A 27927-nucleotide genomic window follows, 5' to 3' on the forward strand; every position below is an offset into this window, starting at 1 on the left:
TGAGAGGTAATAACAACTAAGTAGGATGTTTGAGGTCACATGCAATCAAATATTGAAGCAAGGATCTACCATAAAGAGGATGCTGGTATCTTCGAGGCAGACGTGGATGGAGACGGCCCAGGGTCAGCGGTCAGCACAGACAGCGGGAGACGTGACTCATGAGGCAGTCTGGCCAACTCCAGCTCTTCCTTCAAGGCTGAGCTCAGTGTTGGACCTTCGTGGACGCCCCACCTGCTCCTCCTACCCACCGCCCACCGCCTCCCAGCTCTCCCTCGTAGAGGGTCCCATGGCGTCCTGTGTGTCTGCCTCACGGACTGCTCACCATGGTGTAACAGGAAAGAACCAATCTGACTCCATATTTGATCTGTTCCTTTAGCTCTAACCCTGGGCTCCGTCTCCTGGGCTGAGGCAGGCTGGTTCTGTGCCTTTTGTAAAAGAATGTTGCCTAGAGCCTGAAATACACAGGAGAGCCCCTTCTCAAGGCTCTGACCTTTAAGGGTAAAATACTTTGCCATTCATCTAGAGATGGAAAGTTGCAGAACGGAGAAAAAACATTTGTCTTGTTGGAGGTTTATGGAAACATTGAGACCTGGCCTACGTGGACAGGTGCAGGGACAAAGGATTCCAACACCAAGAAGTCTGCAACCACCAACCACACCCAACCCTTCCCAACCCTCCTCCCCTTTTAGTATAAAAGGAGCCTGAGTTCTGACTTGGGGAAGATGGTTCTTTGGGACACTAGTCCCCCATCTTCTCAATCTGCTATCTTTCCAAGTAAGGTCATTATTCCTTGCCCCAACACCTTGTCTCCTGATTTATTGGCCTATTATGCAGAGAGAAGAACGAATTTAGACTCAGTAACAAAGGTAGTTGAGTTTCGTGGTTATTTGTCTCCCAACAAAAAAGAAACTTTATGATGGCAGGGCTCCTGGCTGACGAGTTCACCTGTCAGTCTGGTACCCAAGCCATGGTGGGTCTCAGAAAATGCTTGTGGGATGAATGCATGAGAATGAGAAGGAGGGTGAGAGAGGAGAGAGTGGTGGGCTGGTCTGGGGCTGCATGAAGGACCACATCGGCCCACAGGGGGCACCCGGATAACGTGCCCATCTTACAGCTAGTAGCTCGGAGGACGGGGCAGACACCACTACAGAACCTGCCATGGACTCCGATCCTGCAAGGAGATGCCCGGAAGGAGAGTAGGTGGCTGGGGAGGGAACCAGCCTGCTCAGAGGGCACACGGGCTATTTGGTGACAAATCTTTCCTAAAACTAAGGTGTGTACTGAGTCAAAGCCATGAAAACATTTTTCTGCTAAAAAAGAAAAAGAGTGTATATTCCATTATCAGCGAGTCAAATGAAATGACTTTCCTTTTTCCTGTTTTTGTCTCATTTTCATTATGCCTTGGTCTTCACTGACCAGAGAGTGACAGAGAGGAAAAGCAGCAGAAGGAGGCCTGAAAGGTTAGAAGCGGTTACTAGGAGGCTAACCAGCACCCCTGCGTCGGTCGCCTGCCCACGGAGCCGCGGCAGAGAGGATGCTGACGTAGTCGAGGGAGATGCCAGCAGGCTTGGAGTGTAGGGAAGGGGGGAGAGCCGGTGCCTGGGTTCATGTCCCTCCTTGTGTTTGGTAGTTATCTGCTTCTTTTTGTTTTGTAACTTACTCTTTTTCTGAAACCTGTGATCCCTCTGGGTTGACGCCAAAATCCCGAAAGCCCCCACCCTGTGAACACATTTCCAGGCGGATAAAACAGCGACCAGAAGGGACCTTCATCAGTGGTCAGTAATCGGTAAAAAGGAAGAAAGAAATGCATGGCGAGGCACCTGGCAGGTTGCTGATGCACTCGGCCAAGAAGGAGGACCCCTCATTGCTTTAAAACTGATAGATGAGTGAGGAGACGCGCTCGCCTTCTGCCCTGCGTCGTTTTCGGGGGCCCGTGTCTTTCACGCTCTACCCTAGAGGGCCTGTTCTGACGTGCACCCCACCCCCCACCTTTGTGAGTTCTGGGAGCCTATCATCCAGAAGGTTCGCCCGGCATTTTCTGCATCACCGGAGTTGCCTGGCAGCGAACCCAGAGCTCTCTGGCTTTGGGCCGGCTTCCATCAGATGGGATGTGACCCTGGGAAACCACAGTTCCCACTGAGTTGCCAGAGGGGGCAGAAGGCAGAATGGTTGTGGGGGTCTCCCCGAGCGGGATTACAGGAATTTAGCAGGCTCTGGGGTGCTAAGAGGGAGGGCACCGTGGCTGAGCGTGCACTCAGGCATCCTTCGCCCGGCCTCCGACACGCCCCGCAGTCTCGCAGAGAGCCATGCTTGCTGTCCCCCCAGACGGGAGCCGGCCTGTGAATGGATGCTCCGTGACCCGCTGACCCATCTGTGGCCCCCGTGTGTTCCAGCTGTTCCACGTTGCGTTTCTGCCGGCCCAGAGCTGTCCCCTCCGGGTCCTGCTGGAGGCCCCTCCCTTGACAGGCTGACTGCCGTGGAAATGGGGCTCCTGCGTCTTGCACGCCTGGCTCTGGTGCTGTGGCCCCAGGGTTTCCACAGGTATTGGCGGCTGGAATGAGAAGGAGTGTCCGGATCCAGCCACGCTGCCCACCAGGCAGGACTCTGCCTGTCACGTCTCCTCGGTGGCAGGCGCTCACTGCCACCTGCCAGCTCAGTTGCTTGCATGCATTCTGCAGATGTCTGTGAAGCATTTTTCATACACCAGGCACGTGTTAAGCTGGGCAGCTGACATCCTGGTTCGGGAGTGAGAAGTCAGCCCAACCTGAGTTCGTGGAGGGTCCGCAGACCACCCTCACCTCTGGCCCCACCTACCCCGTACCACCGTTAGGGTCCAGAATTCATCAAGGATTCACAAGCCCCCGGATGGCTGTTACACTTGTGGTTGGGGTTTATTACAAGGAGAGGTACAAACTACAATCAGCCACAGGGACAAGCACATGGGCAGGGTCCAGAGAAGTACCCCCTGCACAGGTTCCAATTGTCTCCCCTGCGGGGTGAGCACAGTGTGACCTTCCCGACCTCGACGTGTGGCAACAGGTGATGCTGCCAGGCTCACCTGAGCCTCGGGGTCCAGCGTCCGGACTGGGGCTCCATCCCCCAGAGCACGGCCGACCTCTGTCTCCAGCCTCCCAGGAGGTCCAGCTGACTGTGTGTGATGCCCCCTCCAGAGTCGCACTGCTGGGCTGGTTCCAAGTGGCACCCCTCCGAGTCACACTGCTGCTCTCTGGCGGGTCCCGGGCCCCATTCCCACCAGCATGACACCTGGGGCTTGGAGATGGTCCCCTGGGAGCCTGGAGGTGGGTGCACTTTTGTTTCTGCCAAGACCACCTCCTCCCAGCCCCTCTCTGGCCCGACCCTCCCAGGCTGCCGGGTGCACCCGGGCGTCCCCTTGGGTCTGATTCGGACAGCCGCAGGAGCTCTCCCAGAACCCAGGCCACTGCTCTCGCTTTACGGCATAATTTTTGCAAAAAGAAATACCCAATTCAAAAGTCGTAACGGTGTGGAAAGACAGGCAAAGGGACGTCCTGCTCCCCGTCCCTTTGTGTGGCCGCCTCACGCCCCCCCACATCCCTGCCCGCGGCAAGGGCCCTCACATTCAGTGTTTCCTTGTCTTCTTCCAATTCTTGTTACACAAATAGAAGCAAATGCATTCGTCTTCTCTTTTTTCCCCTCCCTTTTTCTTACATAGGCGTCAACACTCTGTCCACACTGTCTTGGGCCCCCCTTTTTCGTAGACAGTGTCTCCTAGAGTTTTTTCCACATTGGCACATCTCATTCAGTCTTTCCATTGCCACATAATATTCCGCTGGGTGGAGCTTCTGGAATGTAGCCGGTCAAGGAGAACTTAGGTGTTTTCCAAACACCTGTTATTAAAAATAACATTTCAAGGGCCTACTGTAGGGCACAGGGAACTGTATTCAATGTCTTGTCATAAGCTACAATGGAAAAGAATCTGGAAATACAGGTCTAGATACATGTAGGTACCTCACTGAATTGCTTTGCTGTACACCTGAAACTAACCCTGGAAATCAACTACACTTCAATAAAAAAGAAAAAATTAATAAATAATGCCCCCAAAAATGTTAGGGTCATGCGTCAGCACATAGCTTTCTACCCATGATATTCACGTCTGTGTGTATCTGCAGGGTAAATTTTTTGGTGGGGGGTAAACAAAGTTTATTCTAGGAAAAGCAACTCACTGAGAGATAAAGCCATTTCAAAGTTTACATATATGTACCGTTCATTGCTTCTAAGAAGAGTTTAGAGCTTTAAGCTTTTTAAACTTACATAATCATCGAAGGAATAGAGCCAACCACAAAATAAGGATCAACAGAATGCGGTGATCCAGTTGTAAAGGGCAGTCACGTGTGCCCACACATATTCAAGGAATCAGTCATCCAAGTTATAAATAATAAGTTATTTGTGTCCTTTTTTTCGATTCCACTTGTAAGTGATCTCATATGGTATTTGTCTTTCTCTGTCTGGCTTACTTCACTTAGAATGACAATCTCTAGGTCCATCCAAGTTGCTGCAATTGGCATTATTTTATTCTTTTTTATGGCTTAGTAGTATTCCACTGTGTGTGTTTGTGTGTGTGTGTGTGTATAATATACACACACACACATACACACCACGACTTTATCCAGTCATCTGTTGATGGACATTGGGTTGTTTCCATGTCTTGGCCGTTGTAAATAGTGCTTCTGTGGGGGTAAATTCTGCATAGCAATTTAAATAAATAGGTCTGCTGGGTCAGAGGGAGACTCTATAATGTGGGTGGATATTGTCCGAGGTCCCTCCATGGGTTGCTCTGTGCTGCACCCCCACCAGCCGGGGAAAGTCTGTTCCCCTGGGGCCACCTTTGGATTCCACTTGCCTCCATTTTTGGAAAGACAAGAGCCAGGAATGTAGGATTTTTCTGTGCTCTCAAGCCAAGATCATTTAACAAACATAGACACTGAGCCCCAATTGAACCAAGCAGAAGGGTAGGCAGTGGGATTCCGCAGAGTCCCCTCCGCGTAGAGATGACCTTTTGGTGGGGAAGACACACTGAGCATATGATGAGCGGTGGGTATGGGGGGAGCAGGGCCAGGAGGAAGTGTTCGCAGAAGAGGAGATACTGGCAGGTGGAGGTGAGCAGCGTCAGGTGCCGCTGTGGGCTCTCCGAGGAGGTGACATTCGTGCAGAGACCTGCCCGCAGGGGAGAGACTGTTCCAGGCAGAGGGACCCGCAGATGGAAAGGCGGAGAAGTGGGGAGGTGCTTGGCAGGAGGAGGAAGTATTGGAAGACCTCCCTCCTCCCCCCGAAATCCCAAGTGTGGGGGAGGGTCAGGACACAGGCTACACCAGGAATGAAAATCACCTTGCTTCCTGTATTTACATATAATCCCATCACAGATTCTGGAACAGAAGGCCTGTCTTGATTCCTTTCCCTCTGCATTTGTCAGGAAGAGAGACATGACACTAGGTAGACACTGTCTGCAAAGCCACCGTTTAACTTTCTGGAAGAGACTCAGAGCTCTGGGGCTCTGACATCTCGGGCAGAATTTTGCCGAGCGAACGTGCGGGGAGTCCTGGTTAACTGAGAGAAGCATCCCGGCTCGTTCAGGTGCAACCGTGACATCTCCAATTATAATGGAAATTTTGCTCCTGGGAGAGGCAGCGAAATGCTGATGAGAGGAGATGACAGGTACAAAAATGAGATGTAGGCGCTAGAGAGACTTCTTTCCCCTGAAGAATCGTCTCGGGGAAGCGAGGACTTTTTCTTTAATTGAACAAATACTCTCGGATACTATGTCCCACCTCCCTTTGGCAAAGTCCCCACGTGCACTAGGACACAGAACCGCTCAGCCCTCCTCCTTGCCGGCAACCAAAAGGTGATGGAGACAAAGCCACTTCAAAGGACAGACAGCGCCCAGGCCAGGCTGTCCTTGCAGCAAGCGAGACCGCGGGGACGGCGGCATTGCTGTCTGCGTGATCTAAGTTGGCTTCACCTTTCCTGATGTCTTCAGGCTCAGAAAGCTTGCCGGGCTGAATAACGAGCAAACAGCACAATTAGAAAGGCCACCAGCCTGTTCAGCACACAAAGACGGGGCTAAATCCCTCTCTTGCAAAAGTGTTGATTTCATCCATGAAGGGAGGGTGGTCCAATCCGAGTTTAGGGCATCCCTGAAACCCAGGCACCAGCAATGTTTATGGAAGAATTTTATAATTGGATAGTTCAAAAGAAATTGAGGCAGTAATTATGGGGGAGACCTGTTTCTATTTATGTTTACCAAGCACTCTATATATTCACCTCAACTGTGCTCTAAGCACCTTGAAAATACATCCTCACTTAATCCTCCTAAGGATTTAGAATATAACATGTCTGCAACTCTCTTCATTCTAAGATAAGGAAACTGAACCACACACAGAGAGAGAAATTCATCGATGGTCAGACATGACTTCCCGACACTTATTTTATTGTCTTGTCTTATTTTGATTTTCACACATCTGGAAAGCAGCAGAGGGTGGATATAATGACACAACTTTTTTCAGTGCTTGGGATTTCAAAGGTCTGATGGGACCCCAGATGCAAAGGCTACACCCCAAAGAACAAATCAGCGTATTGGCTGTTAATATGGGGGGAGACCGCTGTGAGCAGCAAGAGGAGACAATCATGAAATCCAGGAACTGGGATTCTTTCCACGCCTTCACTGTGCAGACGGAGGCATTCATGATCACGGGAGCCCTGGTGTCCTCATCAGAGATGATGTTCGTCCACTTGCAAATATTTCAAGTTGTATTCAGCACGGGGGGTAGAAGGTGAAGACAGCGGATGAAATTGCCTGCTCTACTTTCTAGGGAGGGAACCCAGACCATAAACAAATTAAGTAAATAAAATATGTCGGTTGAGTGGGCAGACTGTTGGCTGATCCTGGGTCCCCGCAGAATAAAACACAAGATCATAGGCACTTGAGTGGAACAACTTTGCAGAGTGTCTGTGCTGCCAGGACAGAGTTTGGGCACTGATCGTGCAAAGCTATATAAGCCTCACCACGTGTATAACTTGACCCCTAGCATGTTGGACAAGTTTTTTATTACAATCGAGTAAACTTTCGTAGCAGACTTCTTTGGTCAACTTACCAACAGCCATTATCAAATGCTTTCTTCCTTGGATGGTAGAGATCACTGTATAATTTATTTTTGGTCATTCAAATATACAGATACTTCCTGGGAAATGCATAAGGAGAGAGGCATCAACAGATAGCTCTCCTGCATCGCCAGTTCTGCACCCACGACCTGTATTTGCTCTTGATAACTTGAGGATGTGATACCAGGAGCTGCGGCACCCTTTTTGTGAACATGAGTATTCAAACTAAAGTGCACTGAAGATAGTCAAATACAAGGACCGAAGGCTTGTTGGCTCTGAAATACTAAAAAGCAGAATTAACTTGGGACTACCTATCCACCTTTGATCCAGTTGTCTTTTGTTTGCAGTTGAAAGTATCTTTAGTTGATATATTTTTAAAGCAAACATGGTCCATTAAAATACAAAGACAACCACAAAAAGACTTGATGAAAATGTTTATAGCAGCTTTATTCATAATAGCCCAAACCCAGAAAAGTAAAGGTGTCATCCACAGAATAAATAAACTGTGGTATATTCAAGCAGTGGAACCCTCCTCAGCAGTAGAAAAGAGCAGAAATCTGGTCCATGCAACCACATGGATGATTCTTACGTACATGATGCCAAGTGAAAGGTGTCATGCACAAAAGATGACGTCCTGCATGACTGCACATACAGAAAGTTCTATAACAGGCAGCCTAGCCTATGGTGGGGAAAAAAGTCAGGACACTTCCTAGATGTTAACCAGGAAGGGGGCCATGAGGGAACTTTCTAGGATGATGGTCGTGTTCTGTACCTTGATAAGGGTTAAAGTTGCATAGGTGGGTACCAAATGTGACTGCTACAATCTGTGCGTTCCATGGTATGTAAATTTTGCCTCGAAAGGGAAAAAAAAAAGAACCTTAAAAAAAGATTGAGCTCAGGTTAATCATTCCCATGCTGAAGTTGTTGAGGGACAAATTGTAGTGAAACACTTAGAAACGCATACAAAGATTAGGTGGATGGAAGGGTGGATGGATGGAAGGATGGATGGATGGATGAATGGGAGGATGGATAGATGGAAGGATGCATGGAAGGATGGATGGATGGAAAGATGGATGGATGGAAGGATAATTAGATGACAAAATATAATGAAATGCTAACGGTAGACTCTAGGTAGTGGGTATATGACTGCTGACTGTTCAATTCTTTCAACTCCTCTGTATGTCGGAACTTTTCACAATAAAATTGGAGGAGCAGGACGTTAATTAATGTAGGCAGTGCAGAAGATGTTACTGATAAAAAATTTTTTTCATGGTTTACCTGGCAACCATGTCCTTCCTACGGTGAAGGCAGTGTTATGGAAATGAGATTTGGACCTAGGAGTTGAGATGAGCCGGGGGCGGGGGGATGTTATACTTGGGACTATCCTATTTACGCAAAGCTTCGTGTAACACCAGGGAGGCACGTCCCTGACAGATGCTACCAAAGGAGCTTAGCTCCAAAGACCAGAATAAACCTGTAAGCCAGGGACCTAGCGATTCAGTTGCGCTGAAAGTTTCCTCGAGGAACATTGAAATTCAGGTACCGGATGACCTCAGCCTTGGGGAAAAGCATGGTTAAGCCCCAGCCTTTTCTCTTTTATTAGAGTCGACAGCTTACGTGGCACAAACAAATGTGCCCTGAAGGCTCTGGGCTTAGTCTCGCCCTTGCTGGGGCCCCTGGTGGATAAAGCTTATATCCTCTAGACCCCTGATTCATTTGTGCAGAAATGAAATAATGCGACGACAGTTAATGAGATGGGAATGGAAAACACCGGGATGTATGTTCCAGGAGTCTTTTATTTGGAGTTGTTTAGCCATTAACCCATGGGTTTTTCCAGCTGGAGCTTAGACAGGGAGAGAGACAGGGAAGTTCAACGGTGTCTGTATTGTGTGAGCTCCGGACCATCCTGTCCGCAGGCTCCCAGCCTACGGTTTCAGTGACTTGGCGTCCTTTAGGGAAAGAGAGATGCTGTCATTCAGAACGACGCCTGTCCCTGGGTGGACAGACCTGGGACCCAGTGCTCTGTGCGGACCCATCGCTGAGACACCAGGTCCTAAAGTGGTCGTGTTTTCTAGACCCACGCTGGGGACACACTGATGTGACACGTGGTCAGACAGCAGGGGAGGAGATCCGAATGCCACACCAGCTCAGGAACGCTGGGCTGTGTGTCCCCTGTAGCTGTGACATGCGCGTCCTTGTAACATCTTGTCCTGACAGCTGTGCACACAGCAAGGAGGGAGAGGCCACACCAAGCTCAGGGTTAATCCTTGGACGTCTGTGGGGATCATAGGAGCCACCCAGCTCTGCTTCCGTAAGTATGATTGGTTTCTCAGTCTGCTCATCGCAAGACCAGCCCCAACATAGCCTTCGCCATGAAGACTTAACAGCTCGCCCACGCGCCCTGGCAGACCTGTCCCTCCCGCTTGTGTAGCCCCGAGCCTGTGCGTTTCCTGTCAGGGCCCCTTCTCAGTATTGCCGAAGGAAACCGAACGACCCAGCAATGCCCCTTCTGGGAATATACACAGAATGACTGGAAGCAAGGACTCAAAGGAACATTTGCACACCAGTGTTCACGGAAGCTCTGTTCAATGGCCCAAAGGTGGAAGCCACCCCAGTGTCCATCAGTGGATGAATAAACAGGGCGTGGTCTATCCATACAATAGAGTATTCCTCAGCCTTAAGGAGGAAGGAAATTCTGACACAAGCTGCAACAGGGACAGACCTTGAGGTCAGTAAGCCGCCACAAAGGACAGATACGATAGCTCCCACTTCTAGAGAAAATTCATAGAGACAGGAAGTAGAATGGTGGTTGCTGGGGGGAGGGGGGGAGGCACTGTTCAGTGGGTGCAGAGTGTCAGTTTGGGATGAGCAGGAAGTTTTGGGCGTGGATGGTGGTGCGCGTTGTACAACGCGTGAATATACTGAATGCCGCTAAACTGTACACTTAAAATAGTTAAGAAAGCAGACTCGCAGATGTGGAGAACCAACTAGTGGTTACCGGGGGGGAGGGGCAACATGGGGACGGGGGAGAAAAGGGAGTTATCACGGGATGATATGAAATCATGTGTGAAACTTCTGGAAGTTGTGAAGCACCATAGAATGGAAAGAATCTCTCATTCAGTAAGAAGGTAAATTTTAAAAAATGGTTAAGATGGTACATGTTATGTTATGTGTGTTTAAATTTTTTTTTTTTTTTTAAAAAAAGGAAATTGATTCACTCTCTTAGACACAGTCTGGTGTTCATGCTAGATTCAAGCAGACCTGGGCCAGGGGGTTGAAGGCTGTCATCGGGTTTCTGCCTCTTTCTTGCTTTCCCAGGAAAGTTCCACGAGGTAGATCAGATGCCGCCAAGAGCTTCAGCTGCACAAACTTCCAGCTGAATGACCTTGGAAAGGGGATATTTTTGCCTGTTACTGCAGCAGAAAAATCTGTAAAGAACTCTGATTGGTCAAGCTTGAGGCATGACTCATCCCTAAACCCCTTGTCAGGGCTCAGGGATGTGGCAGTCACGGCGGGTACAAGCTGACCGACGCTAGACCGACACAGAACGGATTCCTCTGAGTAAGGTGTGGTTCTGCTCCCAGCAAGGAAGAGCGGTGGTAGGGAGTCAGGGTCCACTCTACCCTTGATGCGAAGGATCTTTTGGAAGACAATTGTAGCATATGTAGAGCACAGTTCTAGTCACCATGTAATTTTATATCATTGGGGGTTTGCATTCAGAATATTAGCAGCGGTAGAAACGGTCTCTCCAGGACTTCAGTGCAGCCACGTGACGTCTGTAAGTCACAAGAGCCACTCTTGCACACGTGGCGTTTCCGCAGAGAGTCCCCCCCTCAGCTGGTGTTAGCCCTGCATACCCCGTGCACAGGCGGTCATTTACGACCCTGGGTATTATGTCTTTCTTCTGCTGTTCCCCTTTTTTCCAACCAAGAATATAATTCTAACCCTAGAAGACAAACTCCGGGGCTGAATTTATCAAAAAGGAAGCTACAAACAGTAATTTGGGAATTGGGAGAAGACAAGCCTGCTCATTAGAATTCTGCAGGAAGGAGCCCACGGTCATGTTTCAGGTTGAAACGTCCTTCTAAAGCGGACTTCGGGGTGGATGAGTTTCTTTGCTTTCATTTTCTTTCTTTTTTTTTTTTTTTTCCTTTCAGAAAGGGCACTTGTGCAATCAACAAAATTCTCTATAAGGCACATGTTGGATCTCTAAAAATACATGGGCTTAAATTGTAAATGCCCACTCATCCGGGCAAGAAATGCTGTTTGTCACAACTTCTAGCAAAAGTGGTCTTTTATTCCTCTTTGCCTGCAGTGCCCTGTGAACATGGTAGTGCCTTTCCTTGAGGAGTGGAACCGAAGACCCCCGCCCCTTCTATCTGTTCACTGTGGCAATTGTTACAGCTTGATCTAGAAGGAGCCCCCAAGGATAATCAGTGAGACAGACGCTTCCTGAAATTGATTCAACACCCGGCAGCCATGCTCCCTTCTTCACTGCCAGAAGAAGCCTGGTGTTGTCTGGTTTGCAGGAAGAAGTACCCTGATCTCAGGAAGACAGACCCTGTAAATCTTGAACTCCCAATTTATCCCTTCCCATCCCCTCCTCACCCCCCGGTAACCGTAAGTTCGTTTTCTGTGTCTGTGAGTCTGTTTCTGTTTTGTAAATAAGTTCATTTGTCTTTTTTTTTTTTTTTGGATTCCACATATGAGTGCTATCATATGGTGTTTTTCTTTCTCTTTCTGGCTTGCTTCACTTAGAATGACGATCTCCAGTTCTGTCCATGTTGCTGCAAATGGCATTATTTTATTCTTTTTTATGGCTGAGTAGTATTCCACAGTATAAATATAACCACAATTTCTTTATCCAGTCATCTGTCAATGGACATTTAGGTTGTTTCCATGTCTTGGCTATAGTGAATAGTGCTTCTATGAACATTGGGGTGCATGTATCTTTTTGAATTAAGTTCCCCTCTGTATATATGCCCAGGAGTAGGATCAAATATACGTACGTTCATGTGCGACTGAAGCATTATGCTGTACACCAGAAATTGACACAACATTGTAAATTGACTATACTTCAATAAAATATGTATATATACAAAAAAGAAAGTTATGAAAAACTGCAAAAAAAAGAGGCTTCTGCTGTCTTCATACCAGGAAAACCACATAAATACGGCCCCTGCCTTTTAAGAGTTCACAATCCAAGATGGCAGCTTTACTTGGACCAACCTCCATAAGCGTCTCCACTGAGAGCAGAGAATAGACACCCAGCCAAAGTGCTGAGCGTCACAGAACGAGGTCCCTGCAGGTGTGGCTCTGGGTGTTTGTCTTTTGGGAACCAAGTTCAATGCCAGTCCTAGGCAATCACTTGGGAAGTCAGTATTGGTTGAAATTGCTCCATAAGTATTTCTGAGCGCCCGTCGCGTACCAGGCACCATTCTAGACCCTGGAAACACTGTAGTGAACAAAGGGCCAACGTCTTGGCTCCGATGACGTTTACATTGGTGGGGAAGATGCATTAACAAATAATAAACAGTTACGTGGGTCGGGTGATGACCAAGGCCGTGGAGGGAAATAAAGTGCGGTAAAGAGACAGAGAAGATAGCGTACGTCTCATTTTATGCAAGCCTTTCTCAGGTGGGATTTGAGTGAAGAGGGCGTGAGGATGCCAGCCATGTAGGTATTGAGGGAAGGGCACGCAGGAGGAGGGAACAGTAAGAACGGAGCTCAGAGGCAGGAACACCAGGAGCTTGACTTGGCTGGATGGTGCGTGAGGTTTGCACAATGAGGTCAGAGACTTAGCTGGGAGGGAGAACTGGGGAAGCAGGCCGTGTGGGGCCCTGAATGAATAAACAAGAGTGGAAAGCGTGTAGAAAGCAGATTTGAACCCAGGACTTGAGCCCAGGTAGCGGACTCCAGGGCACATGCTTTTAATGCCCTCCCTGCACTGCCTGATTCCTGGAAAGCCCATGCATTTTTCTGAAGTGTCTCTTGATCACCCTCCGGACAATCCCTGTTGCAGCTAAGAAAGGCACTTGGGGACGTTTGTGTGAGAACTGGAAAGCAGCAGTGGGCGGTCCCTGTGCCCCGGATCGCACCTCCTCATAGGAACCAAAGAAGGATGAATTCTGGGGGCATCGGGGGGGAAGGGGGCACCAAGGCTGCAGCTGCCTTGTGGTGCTCCCCTGCCCTGGGGCTCGGTGGGGCTACTTCCTTCTCAGCTGGTTATCAGGGAGGAGTGTTCACTCCCCTGCAGGAGAAAACAGTGCTATTGAGAGACGTGGGGCGTGTTCAGGGGTGAGTTAGTACGTCAGCCTCATCAAAAATTCATGGGCCAGCTGCACAGAAGCCATCTTCCTCCCACTGATGTTCCTTCGTGACTGGCCACTGACTCTCTCAAGGAGACCACAGACACCGGCAAGAAGTTACTTAAGGAGCCATTACGGATTTGATGGATGGGCTCTCTGGCCCCTTCTGGTTTTTATTATTAATACATTCTTTTGCACCAGTGGTTTTCTTGACTAAAAAACAGTCTGATTCTGATTGCATATGAGTTAGGAGTAGCAGTGTGCGTGTGTTACCCCTGGACGATTTTCCCGGCCGTAGGAAACGTGCGACCAAAGGGGACACGATTTCCAAGCCAACACTCCGGGATGGACCACCAACCCCTTTCCTGGGGCACAGGCTGGCCGGTTGTTCTAACGCGGGTACCAGACCACACAGATCAAGCACTAACTCTGCCACTTAACTCCTGCGTGATCCTGAGCACGTTTCTTTGCTGCTCTGCGTCTCTGTTTTCCCTCACCTGTTTGAAAAAGGGGCATAGTCTCGGAACCTACCCAGTGAAATTGCAAGGAGATCTTTTATCGTTTTTTAAGACTCTATTTTTTTTTTTTGAGCAGTTTTAGATTCACAACGAAATGGAGAGGAGGGTCCACGCACAGCCTCCCCCATTTCAGCAGCCTCCCCGTCAGATGATACGTTTGTTACAACTCACGAACCTACATCACCATCATCATCGCCCAAAGTACGGAGTCCCCCTTAGGGTTCATTCTTGCTGTTTGCTGCACGTCTAAGGATTGGGACAAGTGTATCCATCATTCGTGTGTCATATAGAGTGTTTCCACTGCCCTAGAAGTCTGTGTGCCACCTGTTCCCACCCCCCCACCCCTGGGAATGACAGATCTTCCTATTGTCTCCAGAGTTTTGCCTTTTCCAGAATGTCACAGAGTTGCAGGCATACAGTACGTAGCCTTTTCAGACTGGCTGTTCCACTTAGCGCTATGCAGCTGTTTCTTCCATGTCCTTTCATGGCTTGATAACTTGTTTATTTTGTAGCGCTGAATAATATTCCTCTGTCCGGGCATACCACCGTTTACTTATCCATTCACTTAGCAAAGGACGTCTTGGTGGCTTCCAAGTTTGGGCATTTATGAATACAGCTGCTGTAAGTCTCCATGTGCAGGGTTTTGTGGGGACATAAATTTTCAGCTCCTTTGGGTAAATACCAAGGAGGGCAATGGCTGGATGGCATGGTAAGGACCCGTCAAACTGCCTTCCAAAGTAACTGCACCGTTCTGCATCCCCGCCGGCAGTGAATGAGAGTTCCTGCTGCTCCACCTCCTTGCCAGCATTTGACGATGTCGTTGGTCTGCCTGGGGGCCATTCGATAGGTGTGTGGTGGCGTCTCGTTGTTGCTTTAATTTGCATTTCTCTGACGACATGCTGAGGTGTCGTTGTTGTGTAAGGAATGCATGGAAAACACTTGACAGAGAGCTTGGGTGACACAGACATTTTAATAATACGTTAGTTGTTTGCTGCTCTAAGACATCCCCCGAAACACAGCAGAGCACAGAACCCACGGCTGGTCCCTTCCCTCCACAGAACCTGGTGAGTTAAGGCAGCAGGCATTTTGACTTTGATTTCTGTTGGTGAGCCCACAGACACAGCCTGGTGAGTCCCGCCTTCAGAGCTCTGTGTCCTCGCTTGCCTGGTCCACAGTGTGAACTTCCCTCCTGGTGGTTTATTCCCCCATAATTAAATTAGCATCGTGCCAGCGCCCTCTCTGGAACAGGTAAGGTGAGACCCTAAAAGTCTCTCCTGTCTGCGTGTGTAGGCTCGCCGCGGAGTAACCTCAGAGCAACAGGTGCACGTGGTGTTCGGGGACACGCGTTACCGTTATTCCAGTAATTAGACCGTGGGGTCTTCCGCGTGCCAGCCTCGCTCAGCGGAGCTGTGCAGTATTTCTCACTCCCTCAGCATTGTGAGTTGGGGCCAGATGATCCTCTGCTGTGGGGGCTGTCCCGTCTGTGCATTGTGGGACGGTCAGCCTCTCTCAGCCTCTGCCCGTTGGGTGTCAGCTGTACCGTGTCCTCCTAGTGTGGCAATCAGCAACATCTCCGGATAGTGCCAAATGTCCCCTTGGGGGCAAGTCTCCCTGGCCGAGAACTGCCGCTTTGGAGCAGTGCTCAGAGTGTTGTCTGGGCAGACGGTCTGTAGTGGGCTGGGGCTGGGACTCCTCCTTGAACGCGCAGCGCGGATGATCGTTGCACACAGGGCTGGCTGGCTGGCTGGCCTGGCTGGAGGGACGGGTTCCCGGCCTCAAAAAGAGTTGCACTAAAATGCTGAGGCTCTGCAGGGATTTAACTTCAAAGCTACAAGTTCACTATACACTTTGATCCTTTCCAGAACTATACATCTTCTCAGAGCCATCCTAAACTGGAGTCCAACCGGCGTTTCTAACCGAGCCGTATTATCATCTCGCCCTGCCCTGTGTGGTGCTGATTTATTACAGTGCTGTTCATCCCAGAAATATTTGTAAAGACTATGTTAATATAAGTTGACTCCATCTGGACTCGGCACATGATACAAGGGGAAATACAGAGCCCCACCCGTGAAGCCTAAACCATTCCATCTGCATCGAACCACACTTCTACATCTAACAACCAATTTAAGGGACAGGCAGCGGAACAAATTAGGTGGCAATGCAAAGACACCATCAGATAAACGCAGAACGTGCCTATTCTGTGGGACACAAGCCTGACATTTCAAAAGATATCAGTTGTGTGTATAAAAGGGGGGCGGTACCTGGTAATATCATAAAAGAGACTTAAGAACACAGCAGCCAAGTGCTAGATGGGGAGGGACCTCGTTTGGATTTTGATGGGAAAAAAAAAAAACCCAATTATCTAAAACAGCCTCTTTGAGGGGACTGGGGACATTTTTACATCAGGAAATTTTAAATTTTATTGGGTATGATAATGGTAAGGGATTATGGGCTTTCAGATTTTGGAGTGTCTATGAGTGAAGTGGAATGAAGCCTCGGTGCTGGAGGAGGCAGAGCACATGCTTAGCATGCATGGGGTCCTGGGTTCAATCCCCAGCACCTCCTCTTAGAATAACTGAATAAAGCTAATTACCTCCCCCCGACAAAAAAATTAAAAAAAAGCAAAATAATATAATGGTTCACCAAACTTTCTTGAGAGCTGCCCTTGGTGTGTTACCAAAATGCCAAGGAAGAGTATTTTATGCTGGATGTTAATATACAGATTCCGTGCTGAACTCAAGGCGAGGAACGCCTCCGAGGAACCGTGGGGAAGCAGGATAAGGTTAGTCACTGAGGGATGGGTAGACGTGCTCTGTTGTTATGGAAACATCACCACGAACTTGGAGGAAGTGACCGAAGACTGGATGGGCCATAGATGGAAGACGTCTCAAGATACCCCTCGGGCTCTCAGCCGCCAACAGAAGGCATAGCCCAAGTTTAATGGAAAATATTTATTATTAAAGGAACCTCCTATAGAACTGGAGGCAGGCCTGAGGCATGCGGACACCAGCTTTTTCACCTCTGGGGTTGAAGGGGTCGGGATGGGACCTGTGTCGCTGAGCCTGGGGAAAGCGGGAGCCGGGAGGTGGGGCTGCGCCAGTCATGGTGCCGATTGGACGGCAAGAGGCGCCCCTCCCCTCTCCTCCTGCCCATCAATCTGGTATACGTGTCTCCCATTGGCCAAGCCCCACTGGACCAGAAGGGGAGAAGGTCCTGCTTAGGGGCCAGCCACCAAGGGCACAAAGTGGGGCAACAAAGGGCAGGAAATAGATCCGGGGGCGGTGGGGTGGCGGTGAGAATGGGGAACCCTCACCAGGAGTGTCCGGACCAGAGGTGACTTGATGGGAACGGGGCGGGAATTGCCACGCGTGACGCTGGGAACCTTCTCCGATGGGAATCGCCTCGTGTAGCACTGATCCAGCTGGCGCGCCGCGCATGGCGGGCTGGTGCAGGTTTCACAGCTGGTCCTCCAAGGGGGACAGACCCTGATTTGTAAAGACTAATTTCTTTCTAAATACTCTCAGCCTAATCAATTTCAAGCTTCCGCTGTGACGTTGCTGAACACAGAGCTGAGAATTGGTGTCCAGTTAGCATTGCCTTAAATAGAATTTCCTCCACCCAGATATGCAAACACAAGCTCAAGACCACAGATCATTGTAAATCGTGGTAAAATAATTAGGGAGGCACGAGTTTCGTGTATTTATTACGTTTGTTTCCTAACGTAGGTTATTCCATCGTAGGTTGGCATAGCTTATGTTTGAATAATTGCTGTGTTTCACAACCAGCTCGCGAAATTCCTGCCAGCTGGACAGCCAGCACGCCCCTGGTCTGTGCTGACCAGCCGGAAGCGTCAAAGGAGATCTGGTAGGCGTGGGCGATGGAATCAGGAGTTTTTAGGAACAAACCTCCGAAAGCAGCCCATTGGTGTTTATTTTATGAATGAACGATTCTTGTGCCAAACTTTGAGACCAGAAGAACCTGGGGAAAAAAAAAAAAAAGAAAGAATGGAGCTTGAAGCAGAGCAATGCTTAAGAAACCCCAGTGTTCTCCGAGCTCTGGACTCGGCTTCAAACATTTGATGCATTGCTGATAAAGGAATTTTCCTTGACACCCAAGATCACAGGCAACTTTGAGGCAGCAAAAGGTAACGGCCAAAAGGGGGCAGGGTCTGATAAACCACACAGAGGATGAAGCAAGACCCTCAGTTGGAACAGTGTTTGACAGCTGTCGTTTTCACAGCAGACCCGAGAGCTGAGGAGCGTCTTCCAGATGCACTGGCCGTGGCTGCCGCTCTCAGTCCGTTAGGGAGCGAGGGATTCTCTACGCAGGGGAACCAGCTGGGTTTCAGGGGCCACACACACCTTTTTTATTTTTTATAATCGCATTGGTGACAAACGGAGAAGTTTTCGCAGGCGCCCAAGCTCGCGCACACACACAGCTTCTCCAGGGAAACTGCAGTGGTGACCGCTGGACATCAGTTGCACCTTTGCATCGGGTCTGTGCCTCCTCGCTTCCCGGGGCCTCCCAGGGTCCTGGAATGGGAGGGGCACGGGGTCCCCCGAAGCTCAGGGAGTTGCGGGTGGGATGGGGTGTCGGTGTTCACGGTGTTCCTGGGGTGGGGACAGGGAGACAGAACCCTGCTCGCCACTAAATAAAACAGGGAACAGGTGTGTTCACCATTTTTACCGCACAGGGCTCTTTGGGTTACTCTTCCCTCCCATGCTTTGAAAGATTGTGTACTACAGCTGCATTTATGAAAGAAAACTCTGTTTTTTAAAAAAATTATATGTATACTGGTGCTTCCCTGAGCGTGCTATACATGCCGGTAGCAAGAGATTCTATTTTATGAGATTCATGAACAGACATGTTGTTTTTTATTGGTACCATCGTGCATTTTTTTTTAATGTGCATTTGGAAAAAAAGCAGTTTGGTTTTTTATTTGCGGTCATCAAGCTAGTTTCCTTTTGAATGAGATTTGCTAAAGTAAAGAGAAAAGGGAGGTGGCTCATTTCAAGAAAAATATTAAATAGAGGATATTGCAGAGAGTGCATGAATAGGTCAGCAATTTTGAGGGTGAGACTTGGGGAAACCCATGTGGATGTTACGCATGTATCTGACCTGCACTGAGCATCTCATCGGCTCCTGGTACCCAGGGGAGCCACGCAAACGTGAGGAGCACGAAGAGCAGCTGCATCATTTAGTTACATACGGACCCTGACCCCAGACAAAGGTTTATGTTCCGGCTCCTTCCTTGGAAAGCAGGCATCCTCAAGTTTATCCTCTAATGCACTGTGTCTTTTTTTGTGTGGGGTAGGGGCAGGAGGTAATCAGGTTTATTTATTCATTTATTTATTTTTTATTTAATGGAGGGACAGGGGATTGAACCCAGGACCTCGTGCATGCTAAGCACACGCTCTACCGCTGAGCTGGACCCTCCCTCCCAATCCCACTGTGTCTTAATCCTGACTCTCATTGCAAGGCTTCTGGCCAAGGGACCCAAACTCCTGCCACGGCTAGTTCCTTGAGCACCCCCTGGCCTCATCAAAGAAAACACCGAGTCAACAAAATCCATCTTTTAAAGCGTGTGCTTTGCTGCCTGCTCCGTGGCTCCGCATCCCACCCTACTCGGAGCTGGAACCAGCCGCTGCGCCAGTCAACAAGAATCCTCTGCTTTTCTTAAGCTCTTCGGCGGAAAGCACAGTTTGTAGCTTCAATGAAACCTGGAGTCCTGAGCAAAATCCCAATGCGGCAAAACCCAGTTTCAAGCAAAGGCACATTTCGTGAGGCAGTCGCGGTGGGGGGCGTCCCTGCGTTAGGACAAAGCACGGGGCGGGGGGCATGCTAACGTGCCTTCACCTTCGTACCTCCCTCTCCTCTGTGGCCAAGGCGGCAAGACAGCAAAATCATTTAGCCGATGATTTTAAAGTGAGACTGGGAAGAAATTTCTAAAGAAAAAGTGCCTGCTGCCACTGATAATGATCTTGCTGCTCAGGTGAGGGTGGGGGTGGGGTGATGCTAATTTGGAGACCCTTGAAAGGTGGAGCTGTGGTTGATCACCGCCTCCCGCCCCCTTGTTTCCCTGACAGCAAGCACGTTTGCTCAGCTGTGTCTAGCCTGTTACTCACGAGGATTTACTTCCTCCACCTTGTGAGGTTAGCAGCACTGGTGTGTGTGCGTGCATGCGTGCGTGTGCGTGTGTGTGTAATTTCTTAAGCTATTACTTTCATGAGATAACTGCATGGAATTTAGGGAGTCAAATAGTTCTGCAGAGCTGGTTGGTAAAAACCATATGTGACATCCTCAGATTGACAGAACTGCAGTGATAGGGAGCGGGTCAGAGTTTGTGCGGGCTGAGTGGTGGGAGGGCATGGCTTCTAAGGAGTAACTTTAGGGAGTGTCTTTATGGTGATGGAATGCTTCCGTATTCTGATTGTGGTGATGGTTACTCCAGTCTCCACAAGTGATGTAATTTTGTAGAACTACAACCCCACCCCCCAAAAAAGTGCATGTGCAAACAGGTGAGATCTAAATAAGGTCTGAGCCTGAGTGCATAGCATTGCAGCAGAGTTACTACTGGCTCCAAGCTCGTCCTGCTCGCCACACGACAGGCCGATAAATCGAGGGATGAGTTGTGGGGGCAAGGATTCGCAACTCTATTCAGAAAACCAGCAGACCGAGAAGATGGGAAGATGGTGGACTAGTGTCTTATAGAGCCATCTCGCCTGAGTTAGAATTCAGGCTTCTTTTACACTAAAAGGGAGGGAATGATGTCAAACACTTCCTGGGTCCGGTCAGCCTCCGGGGGTGTGTGTTAATTTCTCCCTTCCTGAAGTCAGTCCCAGGGGGGCCTGGTCAGGATGCTCCCTGTGAGCTCAACCAAGGTGTTTTAGCTTAACGCTCATTCCCTGGGAGGCAGGTTCCCAGAGATGGACCATTATGCAAAGTTTAAGCTTACAGGCAACACCCCTTTGGGGATTCACTTGTAGCAAAAGCAACAGAATACAGAGGTCAAGGTGAAAGAAACAGATCTAAGGTGGAATCAGATTTGTTCTTCCGTGTTAGTGTCAGTGTCCACGCTTTGACAACGTACTGTACTGATGTAAGACAGTGTCCCAGAGGGAAGCTGGTGTAAGAACTCTATAATTTTTTTGCAACTTCTTGTTAATCTCAAACTATCAAACTCTTTCAAAATGAGTGGTTACTTTTCAAAAATACCGCCATATTCTGTTCCCTTCCACAGCCTTTCTCCCTGTACAGAGGCAAAACTCTGACTTTGTTTGATATTTATGTCTGTATCCCTATACGACACAGTAAGGCTGACACTTCATTTATTTAGGCTACATCTGTAAATTTCCCTCCATGAAGAGTAAAGATCTCTCTCTCTCTTCTCCTCCAGCCCTTTCTGTGTCTCCACCCCACCAATATAATAATCCTATTTTGTCTAGATTAATAATCAAAGTTTAAAATGTAACAAGTGCATGTGCTAATCGCAGTAAAAGCAAATATCAAGTGGTGATGACTTCGGCTTTTCTGCATAATGATTTTTATCATCAGAATTAAAAACGAATTTGGTGTTATTCTTTTTCTTCCTTGTCTGTGCTTTTAGCTCTTTCGTATTCCCAAACTCTTTGCTGATGATCTGAGACTCCTCTCAGAATATTTTCACATCAGATTCATTAGGAAATTTCCAGTTTCCTGAAGACTTTGCTGCAGAATCTTCCCCACGCTGGCCCTCAGCTGCTACGCGGACCTCCCTTCCCCACCAGCCACCTCTTTACCATGACCCTCCCGTGCGTCTCCGCCATGCGTGGGACCTTTGTTTCTTGGGTCTCGTGAGTTCTCTCTGCGTTGACCCCCGTGCTGGATACAGTCCATCCTCAAGTGGTTTTCTGAGCAAGGGTGTAGGTTTTTGGAGAACTTGCATATCTGGAAACATTTTCTTCATTGTGAGGCTGGACTTCAAATACTAGTTTGGAAATCGTTTCCCCTCGGATTTTAGAAGCTATTTTTTCACTGGCTTCTGGTTCCCGGGGTGGCTGTTGTGAATCCTGAATCGGTTCTGCTCCCTGACCCTCTCCTCAGTCTGGAGGATTGCAGAGCCCACCTCTGTGCCCAGGGTCCTGAGCTGAGTGAACCTTGCGTCTTAGTAGGGGGAGGACCGGTCCTCACGCTCTGCGCTCATCACCCAGGGGGCCCTTCCAGTCCGGACAGTCACACCTTCTCCTTTGGGGAAATTTCTTCAATTGCTTCATTAATGATTGCTCCTCTCCCTTTTGTGTGTTTTATATATTGTTCAGATGTTGGACCTCAAAGTAATCCCCTTTCCTTTTTTCCTATCTTCCATTTCTTTGGGGTTTTTTTCGCTACTTCCTAAGACAAATGTCCTCAACTCTTGCCCATCAACCATTCCACTGACTTTCCATTTCTGCTATAATATTTTTAATTTCCAGAGGCTAATTTTTCCCTTCTGTGTTTTTTAAAATAACGATACTTTTTTTAAAATTTTGAATTGATGTATAGTTGACTTACAATGCTGCATTAATTTTCTGGTGCACAGTATAGTGATTTGGCGCTATATATATATATATATATATATATATATTCTTTTTCCTATTCTTTTCCATTATAGGGTCATTACAAAATATTGAATACAGTTCCCTGTGCTCTACAGTAGAACCTTGTCATTTATCTATTTTATGTATATAGTAGTTAGCATCTGCAAATCTCCAACTCCCAATTTATCCCTGTCTACCCCCTTCCCCCCCTGGTAACCATAAGTTTGTTTTCTATGTCTGAGTCTGTTTCTGTTTTGCTCTGTTCTGAATGAATAATTTCCTTGTGTCATTTTTTTCTTTAGTTTCCACATATAAGTGATATCACATGGTATTTGTCTCTCTCAGTCTGACTTACTTCACTTAGTATGACGATCTCCAGGTCCATCCATGTTGCTGCAGTTGGCATTGTTTTATTCTTTTTTATGGCTGAGTAATATTTTGTTTTATGTCTCACATCATTTTTGTCCGCTCACCTGACAGCAGACATTTAGGTTGCTCCCATGTCTTGGCTGTTGTAAACAGTGCTGAATAGCAATCTGCTTCTGTTTCATAACTGCAGTATCATCTCTGATCACTCTGAATGTGAATGATTGTGTATTTTTTTTAATTACGGTCTCGCCTGCATAGGCTTTTTTTTTTTTTTTTTTTTTTTTGCCTTTTTGGTCTCTATGACATGTTGAAACTTTTCTTTGTGTTCAAAAGATTCTTGTTGGCTCACATGAAAAGATTCGGGACTAAAAATCCATCAGAAGCTCTGAGCCCACAGGTGGGACTTGCTGACTACAGGTTTTGCTGAAAGGTGACTTGAGAGATGTCAGTGTCAGAATCGAGTGCTCTAGAATCCGGCCTTTTTCCTTGAGGGTGAAGGTCCAGCTTTGGGGACAAAAGCCCAGGAAGCTCAATGGTCAGTGTGTGTAGTGTCACATAGGGCTTCCATATTCAGCACAGATCACGGTCTCCCGGCCAGACAAGGCGCTCTGGCCGTTGCCCTGCTGCAGGGAAAGGGAAGAACATTTGCATCTGGCTGTTTCATAAACACACTTTTCACTCATCCTCCTTAGTGTGGACATCATTGACTGCCGCCTCTAGTGGTGCCCCCGGTTCCTGGGACTGGGGGATTCCGTGGTATAAACTCTGCTGGCTCTTAGTCTGTCTCGCTGGTGGTGCACGACTAAGTTTAGAAGTTCAGCTTACTGTTTTACCCACTTGTACCCCTACTTCCCAGTTCCCCAGATCACTGACGTTTGCCGCACCTCTCCACCGTCCCCACGATGTCCCCACCGGCCTGGGTCTATACCTTTAAAAACAGTCCCCTCAAGCCTCCTTTAAGTGGGATTTGGGAAGAAAGGATAAGTTGGTATTTATGTTCAATCTGTTCAGCAGTTTACCGATGAGAAAACTGAGGTTCAGGGAGGCTGAGCCGTGGCCAGAAAACAGATCTAAAAGGAACGCTTTGCCTTTTTTTTTTTTAAAAGTCCTTGGTTTAGTGCACTTGGCTGAGTTTGTTCCCAGAGGAGACTCGGGAAGTCACATGAAGCAGGTCGGAGACCTCCCTGGAGCGGCACAACAATGACTGACATTTATGAAGTGCTTGCTGTACACCCAACACTGTTCTGACCTCTTTATACGTATTAATACAGTTCATCCTCACAGCTTGTGATTGGGGGTTACTGTTCCATAGCCATTTACAGAGGAGGAAATGGGGCACAGAGAGGTTATAATTTGCCCAAAGTCACACAGCCACAGAGTGGAGAAACCAGTATGCACCAGGGTTTCTGGACCTGGCACTTGGGACACTTTGGACTGGGTAAGACTGGATGTGGGGGCGGTTCTGTGCACTGGGGGTCTGTTTAGCTCTCCCCACCAGATGCCAGCACTCACCCCACCCATGAGACAACCAAAAATGTCTCCGGTATCCCTACATGGTCCCTGCAGGGCAGAGTCGGCCCTGGCGGAGAATGGCCGGCCTGGGCAGCCCGACTTTTCTCCTTCCCCATGGCTGCGCTGCTTCTTGGTTTGGGGACCACCCAGGGACCCCTTCCCTTCATCCTGGGACCTGAAGAGCGAGTTCCACGATTCCTGGGTCTGTGGGTAGATCCCCTCCCCACCCCCGGCGTGACCACCCTCCGGTGCGCTCTGCGCCAACGGCTGTGAAAAGGGCAGGCAAACGGAAGAGAAACCAGCGCGCACGTGCGCGCGCAGCCCGGCGGAACTCGGGCACGCGTGGAAAGGCCGAGTCGCTAACCCCCTGGCTCTTTCTTGCCGCCTTCTTCCCCGCAGAGCCAAGGTCAAGAAGGGGGTGAACATCCTGAGCACGCGGACCAGCGAGCCCCGGCAGTGGGACGTCAGGCAGGAGCTGGGGAACGGCGGCAAGCACGCCACCGCGGCCGTGGTGTGCCAGCGCCTGGCGCCCGCGCGCAACAGGTAAGCGGCGCCGCCTCCCGCTGCGCGGGCGTCCCGGGGGCCGGATGACCCAGCCCCCGCCCAAGCGCCCCGCCTTAGACTCACCTTAACTGCTGCTCAGCGGAGCTACTGCACCTCGGCCGGCCGGGAAGTGTGGAGACTTAGCATCACCTGTTGTACCGTCTGGCATCTCCGGCGCGGAGGGCGGGGCCCCGAGCGAGCGGGAAGGTCGGTGGGTCGGGTTTGGGAGCAGAGGCTGGTCCGAAAGGTCTGCTCTGCTTGGCGGAGGCGCACTCATCCTCTTCACCCGCACTCCCGTCCTGGGGCTGTGTCATCCCCGCTGCGGGCCCTGGGTTACCAGAGGCTGCTTTCTTTCAAGGTGTTTGTCCTTTGTACAAAGGGTGTGATACTGTAACTTGTAAAAAGAAATATGTATTTGGTTTTCATCCCTGTTTCTGGCACAGAGCGCCCAAAACCCTTGGAATGTCTGTGATGAGCGCATAAAGGTGACTTTTTTTTTTTAAATGTTAAGAAGGTGACTGTTGGAAAGCCGCCTGGCTCACCTTAAGATGGGAGCTGGTTGCCAGGGGAACCCACCCTGTGATTGGAGCGTTGGAACTTTAAGTCCCACCCCCTGCCTTGGAGGAGAAAGGGACTTGAGACTGAGTCCAGCGCCCAATGGCCAAATGATTTCATCAGTCGTGCCTGTGTAATGAAGCATGGACAAAAACCCAAAAGGACGGGGTTGGGAGGGCTTCCGGTTGGTGATCACTTGGAGATTCCGGGAGAGTGGCACCTGGAGGGGGCGTGGAAGCTCCGTGCCCTTTCCCCCTGCATTGCCCTCTGCACCTCTCTTCCATCTGGCTGTTCCTGAGTTACATCTTTTCATAATGACCAGTAATCTGACAAGTGAAATGTTCCTCTGACTTCTATCAGCGGCTCTAGCAAGTTAAGGCAACCCAGGGAGGGGAGGGTCATTGGAACCTCCGGTCTATAGCCAGTCAGTCAGAAGGCAGGTAACAGCCTAGACTTGCAACTGGCATCTGAAGGGGAGGGCAGCCTTGGGGGGCTGAGCTCTTAACCAGTGGATCTGATGCTGACTCCAGGGTGATAGGCTCAGAACTGAGGTGAATTGCCGGACCCCCAGCAGGTGCCAGAGAATTGCTTGATGGTGTGGAAAAAAGACACACAGCAGAACTGGTGTCAGAATCCTAAAGAAAGAGACTTAGTCTTCAGCAAGGAGGCATTTAAAGACAGGAGGCGGCTATCGGTGGCAATAATGCATAAGGATGCTGTACGGGATTCTGTGTAGATATCCCAGGTTATCATTTAACGTAATTGCTTTTTGTGTACAAAAGCAGCGCATACTCATTTTAGAATATTTGTAAAAACAGTGATATGAGGACAAAACTTAAATGATATACCAATAGCCCCCTTCCACCTAAGAATAACCTACTGCTAACACGCCGGTTCATCTGCTTCCCACGTTTTATACAGGTGTAACATCTGTGTATAGTAAATTACTTCCTTTACAAATTTGGCATCATTTTATATATATATATATATATATATACGTATATATATATATATATATATACATATATATATACATATATATATATATACATATATATATATGCAGATATTTAAGATACTTTAACTTATATTGCTAACATCTTCTTCTGACATTAAATATTCCTCAAAAATATGTTAATATTCCACCACATAGATTTAACATTATTTAAATAACCTTATCCATATTTGTGGCTATTTAGGTTGTTTGTAAGTTTTATTCTTTTAAAAAAATTTTTTTTATTAAAGCAGTTGATTAATAATGTTAGTTTCAGGTGTACAGCAAAAGCAATTCCATTATACATATATATACATATATATATATATATATATATATATATTCTTTTTTCAGATTCTTTTCCATTATATGTTATGACAAGAAATTGAATCCAGTTCCCTGTGCTGTACAGTGGGTCCTTGTCATTTCCCTATCTTACGTATGGTAATGTGTGCCCAAGCTTTATTCTTACAGCTAATGCAGCAATAAACCATCTTCCACAGGAATCTGTGTCCATTTCTCTTTTTGCTTAAGGGAGCTTCTTAGAATCAGAAAAAAATGTGATCATTTTTCAGGGCTCTTGATCCATTCTGCCCGTGTATTTTCTCAAATGGATTAGCACGAGGGGCAAATACTCAGTTCCATTATCGGACGTAGTTTTCTTAAGTGAACTCTTCAAGGCTGCCAAGAAAAACTCTGCAAATGCTCCACTTCATTTAGAAGCATCCAGTTCTGTAACCTGTAAGAAAAGAGAGTGTGCATATGTATATATATGCATATGTGTATATATATATATACATATATAAAATATGTGTGTGTAAATGAATCACTCTGCTGTACACCAGAAACTAACACAACATTGTAGATCATCTATACTTCAACAAAAAACAAACAAACAAAAAAGAAACATCCAGTTCTTTCATCTGTAAACCCCCCTCCTCAGTCCTTCCTTCCACGCGTAGCCAGCAAACACATCTGGGGTCCTGAACCGCTTTTGGATCAAACACCAGCCCTCACCATCATTAACCTAAGAAGCGTTGTTAGTACGCCTGGGCAGGGGTGGGGGGGGGGTGAGGATTAGGTGCCCAGATGTTTCAACTCATGAAAAAATGGCCAGAAAGAAATGCATGTGCGGGACCTTTGTTCAAAGCAGGAGATCAGAGGGCAAATTGAATCTCCTGAATCCAATGCACGTGAAGTCTAATTAACCCACGAGATTAGTGTTGATTATGCAGATGAAAGTGAATGGGTTAATTAACAGGCAGCCGATTTATGTGTGTAAATAGTTCTTTATGTCACAATCAGAGGGAGTCTCGAAGTGCAGCGGGTAGGGCTTGCTGTACTCTGGCAAGTCCTGAAGAGTCCCGGGAGCGATCCACTTTGGTCTGCGTCTTCCAGGAACTCGATGCTTGGGGCTGTGCTTGTGTTTGCTGAGACAC

At 48.3% G+C, this 27927-nt stretch overlaps 1 protein-coding gene across 1 annotated transcript in view; it reads left to right on the forward strand.

Annotated features, from left to right (window-relative positions):
• Nucleotides 1–27927, forward strand: part of TMEM132C (transmembrane protein 132C) — a 302785-nt gene that overhangs the window by 173383 nt on the left and 101475 nt on the right. The window contains exon 3 of the mRNA XM_031443280.2: nt 24796–24939. Within this exon, the coding sequence (XP_031299140.2) occupies nt 24796–24939 (144 nt within the window). The remainder of the gene's footprint in view (nt 1–24795; nt 24940–27927) is intronic.

Source organism: Camelus dromedarius, chromosome 31 (genome assembly GCF_036321535.1).
Source record: "Camelus dromedarius isolate mCamDro1 chromosome 31, mCamDro1.pat, whole genome shotgun sequence".
Classification (NCBI taxonomy): Eukaryota; Metazoa; Chordata; class Mammalia; order Artiodactyla; family Camelidae; genus Camelus; species Camelus dromedarius.